The 9,680-nt window shown below is 35.3% G+C and overlaps 1 protein-coding gene across 1 annotated transcript; it reads left to right on the forward strand.

The window, feature by feature from the left end:
* Positions 1-828: 828 nt before the first annotated feature.
* Positions 829-6,365, forward strand: LOC133179352 (uncharacterized). Its single transcript, XM_061314130.1, has 5 exons — positions 829-1,077; positions 3,524-3,604; positions 5,078-5,200; positions 5,318-5,439; positions 5,536-6,365. The coding sequence occupies exons 1-5, from the start codon at positions 829-831 to the stop codon at positions 6,317-6,319; spliced, it is 1,359 nt and encodes a 452-aa protein (XP_061170114.1). The 3' UTR covers positions 6,320-6,365.
* The last annotated feature ends 3,315 nt before the right edge of the window (positions 6,366-9,680 follow it).

Below are 9,680 nucleotides of genomic sequence, written 5' to 3' on the forward strand. Positions count from 1 at the left end.
GTGCCATGGAGGTATAAGCATCCCCTGTCGACCGGTCATACCTGCCGTGTCCTCATTGTAATGATCAGACAAACGGAAAAATGCGTAGACAATTCAGTGTTTAAATAATGGCCTAACAATTAGTATGAAAAACGTCTGTCAACATTCGACTTAGTGATTGATTGTTGTTTAACGTCCCATTCGAGAATTTTTCACTCAGAAAGAGACGTCACCATATACCGGTGAAGGGCATCACATTTTGACCTTTACTCGGCACTCAGGGCTATTGAACAGTGAGGGATATTTATCGTGCCAACGCCTGCCGTGACACGGGGCCTCGGTTAAGGTCTCATCCGAAGGACCCGCAACTCTCACTTCAAAGTGCCGAGCGCATGGCGAAGGAACAGTTGCTACCCCTTTTTATCGACTTAGGTCAGTCGCGGCCGAGATTCGAACTCGCGATCTCCCGACTTTAACCTTAAAATCGAAGTCATTTCAGACTTTCATATCACATTCGGAGTCCTCATGCTGATCATGATGTTCAGGAGAAATAATCCATCGTTGCAGATACTTATTTAATGTTCAAACGAGTTTTTAGATAGTATAAATGGACAAATGGAGAATACATAATAGTACTAGAGAAATTCTATAACACAAAAAAATCGAGTGATCTCTGTCAATATGCTTGAAATATGACAAGAAAAGTTGAAGAAATATATATATATAATATATTTTTTTAAAATTTTTCTAAGATAAACATCAACTTGAAGTTTTCTATAGTTTCAAAATTTAAACTTTCACAATTTACTTAACCAAAGGAACACCACTGTGAGATAATTACCAGAAAGTATGGCAAACACTTTACCAGAAGTAATAAAGGACATCGGGCGTTGTCGTGAGGTGGTTGATATTCTGTCACGTGAAAAAGTTCTGGCCATGGACTGTGAAGGAATATCCCTTGGAGCAGAAGGTCCCCTCACGTTGATACAAATAGGCACATACTCGGGACATGTGTACTTGTTCGACATACTTCTTAATAAAGATCTCCTGAAAAAAGGCAGACTGAGAGAACTTGTGGAATCCAAAAATATAGTCAAGGTACATATTCATTTTTAGGTTACCCGAGTCACTTCTGTGAGGTATTGCTGTCCGTTTTCGTCATGCGTCGTGCGTTAACATTTCAAAATGCTCAGCTTCTTCTCTGCAAGCGCTGAACCAATTTTGGCAGAAAACATCTACGAGTGAAGGGGAACAAAAATTATGAATTTCATTGTCCCTGCCCCCCACCCCACCCCTGGGGCCTTAGGGGTGGGACCAAAACAATCAAAATGAGAACAATCTTCAAAAACTTCCTTCTTTATCCCAGGACATCAATCAGTCAGACTGTTGGCTTGATTGTTTATGTAACATTGAGATTGAGTTCTCTACTAAAATTGTGGAATTCATAGCCCCAGTGTCTAGATGGGACTCTAATGATCATATAGTGAAAATACATATATTCTTTAAAAATCTTTTTCTCTCCCCCTGTATATAAAGCAGATAAACTAGGTGCATGTTTATGATGATCAAGGGTGCCTCTTTCAAAATCATGAAATTTGTGCCCCCAGGACGAGGGGTTCTGTAAGGGGGGGGTCTATTGATAATATAGTGAAAGTGCATTATTTCTTTGAAAATTATCTTTTCTGTTCCTTCCGTCACGATAACTCAGTCGGTAGAGTGCTCGCTCCGTGATTGGAAGGCCATGGTGACGTCTCTATACGAATGAAAAATTCTCGAACGGGACTTAAAACAACATTCAGTAAATCTTTTCTGCTCCTAGGTATTTAGCAGATAAACAAAGTTTATAGTTATGATGATCAAGAACGCCTCTTCGAAAATTGTGAATATCTTGGCCCCTGGGACTATATTGAATTTATAGTTCTGGTGCTGGAGCGGGGTTCTATTGATCATATAGTGAAAATGCATAAATTCTCTAAAAATACCTCTCCCTGTATTTAAAGCAGATAAACTAGGTGCATGGTAATGATGACCATAGCCTCTTTCTAAATTGTGAAAATTTTTACCCCAGGGTGAAGGGTTCTGCAGGAGGGGGGGGGGCTCTTTTGGTTATGTAGTGAAAATGCATCATTTTTTTTTTTGACATTCTTCTCTGTTCCTATGTATTTAGCAGATAAACCAAGTTTATGATGAGCAAGGGCACCCCTTCCAAATTGTGGCCCCCAAGTCAGGGGTTTTTGTGTTAGGGCGGGGCTCTATTGGTCATATAGTGAAATTGCAGTAATTCGTTGAACATCTTCTTCTCTGCTCCTCGGTATTTAGCAGATTAACCAAGTATATAGTTATGATGAGCAGGGATGCCTTTTCCAAAATTTAAAGTTTTGTGGCCCTATGGTCAAGGGTTTATGCGGGGGGTGGGGTGTTCCATTGAATGTGTAGTGGTTATGCATTATTTATTTGAAAATCTTCCAAAGCCCCTGGGTATTTAACAGAAAAAACTAATTGAATGGTTATGATGAGAAAGGTTTTTCCCCCCAAAAATTTGAAATTCATAACCCTGGGGTCAGGGGTTTTGGTGTTAGGGTGAGGCTTTTTTGAATATACAGTAGAAAAGCATTATTTCTTTGAAAATTTTCTTCTCTGTCCTTTGTTATTAAGGAAACATACTAAGTGCATGGTTATGATGAGCAAGAGTGCCTGTATTAAGGTACATGGGACTATATTGAATCTATAGTGAAAATGGATTTTTTTTTGAAAATCTTCTCTGCTCCTGGGCATCTAGGAGGCAAATAAAGTATATTAAGTTGTAATAAGCAAGGACGTTTTTAGAAGATTTTGAAATTCTGTACCATTTGGTCAATTTAATAATTTCTACTAAAAGAAGTCATTCCCCTTCGCTATTCACCTTCGATAGCTAACCACTAAATAATGTTACTGAAAAGGTCAATTGAGTAACAGAATTTTTATACAAGAATTTTTATAATATTCAATACACAAAGTACTTTCATGGTGTTAAATGGTCAGGTAGACTTAAATAATAGATTAATGAAAATGGGACAAGAACACTGTATCTTTGGACATTAAATAATCTTCAAAGACTAAGAGAGGCAAAGTGACGGGGAATGAAATGTGTTAACTAATAGTGCTCTAGAACTATTGTTTTGTTTAGTCCACATGGGGATAATGACAAGTTGGGGAAAGTACAGGAAAATAAATAGATCAACTTTAAGATTTGTTACCGAGTACTAAATTAATATTTTGCTGATCCCTGATCAATCTATTTCTCTTGCCTTTGAACAACATAGCTTCATTTATCAGCTTATTTTGTTTTTATTTATGGATCGTTATATTAATATACCCAGGTGACCATTAAGGCCCTTTTGGCCTCTTGTCTAGCTTTCTGATTGTAGAAATTATAACTACAGTACCTACTAAGCTAGGTAAGAATTATTGACATGCATTTTTAAGAAGTTCTTTTTTCATTCTTTCCTGAATATCAATAAAATGAAATTTATCATAATTATAGTATTGCCTATTATTGTTTCAGGTAATTCAGTCATGCTCAAATGACAGTGCAGCTCTGCATTATCAGTTTAATGTAACACTTCAGAATGTGTTTGACACACAGGTAATGCTTTCATTAATAAGGAATTGAATAACGTTAACTTAGCTCACTTTTCTGCAAAAAATTTTTCATGTTAAAAAAATGCATCTTATTAGATGTAATTTACCGATAAAAGAATCGTGCATTTAAACCCAAGTGTGCTCCATTCTGACACAACGTTTAAGTTCTGCAAAGTATGTAAATACTAGTTTGTTTTGTTGGAGAAAGTCTTCATTCCTACACGTACTGAAGTTAAAAACCCTTTCAAAAGTTCCATGGACACTGATGTCTATAATTGGTACAACATTAAGATGCTTGAGCCTCAATTTTTACATTGATAAATTATATCTAGGGAAAAAAATCAACACTATTTCTACGCTTGTATATGATTAAGTACGAACAAGCCCTTACATATGTACAGAAATTAGTTTCATAATTAAAGCTAAAATATAATACTCCTCTTTTGTTAGACTTGCGTAATATAGTAAATTTTGAATTTACCAGATAGTAGTCACAGGCAATTGGTAATAATTTTTTTAACCTTTTAGTATAATATTAACGCAAGCTTAAGGTACATATATCCAGCTCCGAATTACTAGTACACGGGGTGTCCCCTCCCCCTCCCCACTCATTTATACTTTCAGGGGAAATGCAGTGGCAAACTGTTTATAACCATTATCTTCTACGATTTTATCTATACAACCATATATGCATATGGCATACTTGTCTTTATTTTCTTTTATCTCCGTAAACATTGTCAAACCTCTGCTCACCGAGTGGAAAAGCCGAACCACACCTTGAAATGGCAGAGAGCCAAAATAAAAAAATGAGTAGGTTTAGAAATTCAATTCCATAGTTTAAATATTGCAGTGAATAAATAAAATTTGTTGACGTCTCATTTTTTATAAAACAGTTATTCTACAAAAACATGCCCAATTAGGATTTTTTTTTATCTAATGTCGTTTACAAAAATACCTTTGTAATATCTTAACTATAACTTTAAAGATCGATTTCAACTCTAAAACTTAAAATATACATAGGGTTACGAGTCAGCTACTTTAAACCATTACATTTTCGACAAAGCAAATTGAATAAAACAAAAACAGTTTCTCTTTTGAAAATTTAACTTCCATAACGGTAATTCAGGAATTTTATTGCGTTTAAGGTTTAAAAAAAATATTATTTTGGAGCGAAATACTGCATACTTTTGATTAACATCTTAAAACAAACGTAACTTTGATCTATTACCGAGAATTTCAACTTTTATTACTTAAAATTAACTTCCGTAATGGTTAACTACCGTAACAAATATTTTTCCCAACATTTTAACTTAACATTGGATTCATGCGAGACTTTAAAAATCATACTTAAGCGTTCTCTATGAATATCACAAAACAAAAAAAATGGTCACAAAAATAATAAGACTTGTTGCATTAGTGATATCAAGCAGTGATTTTTGGAATTTTGATTCCATTCTTTTATTTCTTCCTCAAACAGATAGCAAACCTTGTAATTCAAGAACATCAAGGACGTAAAATGGCTCCTCTTCTTAAACTGGATGCAATATGTGAAAAATACTCCGGAAATAAAGGAGATTTTAGGCAAAAAGAAGACGTACAGGTATAAATTTGCATCAATTCAATGTTTCATCATAATTGACACTCATCTTATTGTCTTGTGAATATTATATTTGATAATAACATTTTTAAACCTATTTGCAATGTTTCGCTATTGAAGACTGAATGGATGAAAGTCACAGGTGATCTTTGGGCAAAACGACCAATGACTGAAGAGATGATATTGTACGCAGCAGGTGACGTCACATCGATTGTACCAGAAGTGTACAAAAACCAGAAAAAGTATGATTTTGTATTATTAACAAAGTAGTTGAAGAAGACTGAAAGAAAATTTTACTTTTGTATGTATCCCTACACTTTTGCAATTTATATCTAAAGGTATCTGCTGGAAAACAATTTATGGAAGAAGTTTGAAGAGAGGGTTCACGAAGAGATTTATTACTTTATTGACCCCACACTCAAATTAAAAAGAAAAGAGAGAGTAGACGCAATTACAAAAGAGATCATCGCTAATATTAAAGCAACATGTCCACCAAACATCAGAATTTCTGACTTTGAAGATGACCAAGACGAGATAAGGGCTCTAAAGAGACTGAATTTTAGGGAAGCTCCCGCTATATCACCACTTATAAATCGATTAAAAACAGAAATCCTCCAGAAGGATCTAAATGAGCTCTCAGAAAAACTAGACAAGGAAGGAGACAGTTTTGTTGCAAATTGGAAATCAAAGGCTTGGATATTTGATTCCGAGAAACACCCTGATGTATCGATCAGAGAGTCCGCTAAAAGAGTCCTCAAGAAGATGAATGATATTGCTTTGAAGGACGTCTGTAACAAATATAACATGAACACAAAGCTGAGTCATGTTCGAGATATGGAAAAAGAAACATTGCGCTCACTTCGGCCGAATGGGACTAGCGACCCAAATATCCATCCCGTGGCCCTCCGTCTGCATTGGATGTTGATGGAAGATGACTTGGATAAAAAAATTTCAGAATTCCAAGCTAAGCGACTGGAATTCAAAATGACAGAGGGATTTTATAGGAAAATGAAGTTTTACATCGCTAAAAACACTCGCGTACCTCCAATCATCAAAAGAAAAGCCAAGATGTTCAAGGATGAACTTGATTTAACTTTTGGACGTGATGTTATTCCTACATAAAAGACAGGCCTTTGGCTTCTGTAATTCATATGTAGACCAAGAAAAGATTCTGTGTCTAAAATTTCTTTTGTTATATACATCTACACAAGAACCTTTGGAATGTGATTTCCCTTGTCAGTGATACTTGTCTGTGTTATTTTTTTTATTATTAAAATGATCATGAAACAGACTAACCAAAATCTGATATTCAATATTTACTTTCGTGAATTTATATGTTATCTAGGTATTGGTATTATAATAAAATAAATTAAACAAACGATTCAGTATTTATGTAATGTTGAGTTGTGTGCAATGAGGTTCGAAATTACTCTTTCCTCGACTCTTCACATTAATGGAAGCATCAGAGGTAAATATAATTGTATGTTGTTTAACGTCCAATTCAATTTTTTTACTCGTATACAAATGTCACCGTATGCTGGTGAAGAGCGTCAACTATTAAGCTGTGAGGGTTCTTTATCGTGCAAACACCTACCAAGACATGGGACCTCGGTTTTTAGGGTCTCATCCGAAAGACCCGTGACTTTTATTTCTAACGCCGAGCACTTGGCGGAGGTATAGTCACTAATTACGTTTACGTCTTAGGTTCAACGCGTCGCGGAGAAAGAGAATTGAACCAGGGCCTCCTGATCACGAAGCGAATACCCTACTTGGTACCAGTAGGCTACCGTGACCGGTCTATTTTATGATTGTTTGAAAGATTATTCTTAGTACTTAGATCATTTCCGGCTTTAGGCTGTAATTGTTTAATAGTTTTATTGGTGTTGAATAATATTCCATTGTTGAGTAGATTGAATCGTGAATCAATATATTACGATTACAGGCCCGTAGGAAGCAATTTCACTTTGAGGGGGCACAAAAACATATATTTTCAGTTGGGGGGGGGGCACTATCAACTAACAAAATTCCTTGCCCCCCCCCCCAAAAGGTCATCAGACTGACGTTATTTTGAGGGGGTACATGCATATAGTAATGTTTTCTATAGTATTCTATATATCGGCAAAATTAAACATAAAAAAATAAGAATTTTGAATGATATTTCCTTGTACAAACAGGTTAACTTTTGTATTTACAAGATGAAATCCCGCGCAATCGCAGGGAATTGAATTTATACCACTACCGACAGAAAAATTCCAGTAATATATATTGTAGTTTCTACTGACAGCCTACAAGTTTAAAGCAGGAATAAATACTTTGTTCAAAATCCCGCATTTAGCTTTGGAGCAGAAGTAGATGTACGCCCCCCCCCTTTTTTTTGTAAAAACTTGAAAATAACAATTTCATTAATTGACGTTCATGTGAAACCTGTTATACTATGTTATGGATAATGTATTTCAATTGCTCTTATTTCATTTCCTTCAAGGACAAAAGCAGCGAATATGCACATTATAATGATAAATTGATTTTTATGCCCCGGGATCGAAAGATCCCGGGGGTATATATTTTTTTTCCTGTCTGTTTGTCCGTTTGTCTGTCTGTCTGTTGTCAACTTTAACCTTGCCCATAACTTTTGATTGGTTGGAGCTATGACTTTTATATTTCACATGTGTATTCCTTGTAACAAGACCTTCTTCTGGATATCATCCTCTTTGACCTTGACCTAGGAGTCTGACCTACTTTTGAAAAACTTTAACCTTGGCCATAACTTTTGAACAGTTAGAGCTAAGGCTTTCATACTTCACATATGTAATCCTTGTGACAAGACCTTCCTTTGGATACCAACCACTTTAACCTTTTGACCTTGAACTAAGAGTTTGACCTACTTTTGAAAAACTTTAACCTCGGCAATTACTTTTGAATGGTTGATGCTAGGGCTTTCACACTTCACATATGTAATCCTTGTGACAAAACCTTTCTTTTGATACCAACCACTTTGACCTTGACATAGGAGTTTGACCTACTTTCGAAAAACTTTAACCTTGGTCATAACTTTTGAATGGTTGGTGCTAGGGCTTTCATACTTCACATATGTAATCCTTGTGACAAGACCTTTCTTTGGATACCAACAACTTTGACCTTGACGTTTTACTTACTTTTAAAACAAACTTTAACCTTCGCCATAACTTTTGAACAGTTGCAGCTAGGGCTTTCAAATTTCACAGGTATATTCCTCGAGACAAGACCTTTCTATGGGTACCAACATTTTGTATCTTTTGGCCTGGATTTTGACTTGCATTTGAGAAACTTTAACCTTCGCCATAAGCTGCCATACGGTGGCATCAGTGTTTCACAAACACATCTTGTTATTTAATTTTTTGTAAATCAGATGTGAATACTTGAAAATTCAAAGAACTTTTACCAAAATCAATAGCATAAAAGCTTAAGACTTCTCAACTCTGCATACAATCATTCCCCACAATAAATTAAAAGTCAAGGTTTTTTGACGTCAATGACAGTTGCTTTTTCAATAAAAATGGAACTCGTAAATTTACGTACCTTGTCATTGGTCATTTGCAAAATTATTTGTTAAAAAAACATTCTGGTTGTACACACAAGTAATCTGAAGTTAAAAAGATGCTTCAGCTTCTGATTGACAATATCTGTGGTTTTTGGAGATCAAGTTTTACCAACAATTTTTATTTTAATCTGCTGTTAAAATTTATATGAAGAACTCTCAGGCGTAATATTTTAAATTATCAAAATATACGTCAGTTGTGAATTGGGCTGGTACGGATCTAAGAATAAGTACAACAAACATTTATATGAACAAACTGGAAAATGGATAAATAAATGTTAATAAAAAACAAAATGTGAATAAAATAGCTTTAACTTTATGTTTACAAGTCTTAGTATCAGTATTACAGTGTAATATATCATAGACAAAAATAATATACATGTATATAAAAATGAAAACTTGCTGCAATTTGTGTATGACAGATGATCACGTTGTAAGCACCTACATGGCATCAAGTCACTTGATCAAAACATGGCGACGCCAATAAATGAGGTCAGAGCATTGTGTATACACATTAAAGCTGAACACACTTCGTAAAAAGAATCTGTCCGCCATATTCGAATGGTTTCTCGCTATATCTGAGGGTCCCTATATAAAGCCGCTCACTTAGTCGCTGTTCAGTGTTACCAGTCGTCATCGATGTAGACGGACATATGCTACACAGCACTCTAGCGACAAATAACTGTGTACTCTTCTAATGCAGGAAAGTAAGATATCAAAGAAACTTACAGCAGTTGCATAGGTCAGTGCAGTATACAAACAAACACAAATACACGTAACTGCAATATAATATAAACAAAGGTAATGTAAAGATAACCAGCATAAACACGATACCCTTGACAATAAAACAGTCAGGTTAACGAATGCGAAGGGTATACTCTGGTGATGATATCGTAAATAGTATTATTG

Source organism: Saccostrea echinata, unplaced genomic scaffold (genome assembly GCF_033153115.1).
Source record: "Saccostrea echinata isolate AGI-Se365-2 ecotype Australia unplaced genomic scaffold, CSIRO_AGI_Sech_v1 ptg000004l, whole genome shotgun sequence".
Classification (NCBI taxonomy): domain Eukaryota; kingdom Metazoa; phylum Mollusca; class Bivalvia; order Ostreida; family Ostreidae; genus Saccostrea; species Saccostrea echinata.

Excerpts from the sequence above, each read along its gene's own strand:
- LOC133179352 (XM_061314130.1), top strand. The coding sequence starts at position 829 with ATGGCAAACACTTTACCAGAAGTAATAAAGGACATCGGGCGTTGTCGT. Across the intron at positions 5,201-5,317 it reads GGCAAAAAGAAGACGTACAG|ACTGAATGGATGAAAGTCAC; the intron begins GTATAAATTTGC and ends TCGCTATTGAAG. Across the intron at positions 5,440-5,535 it reads GTGTACAAAAACCAGAAAAA|GTATCTGCTGGAAAACAATT; the intron begins GTATGATTTTGT and ends TTATATCTAAAG.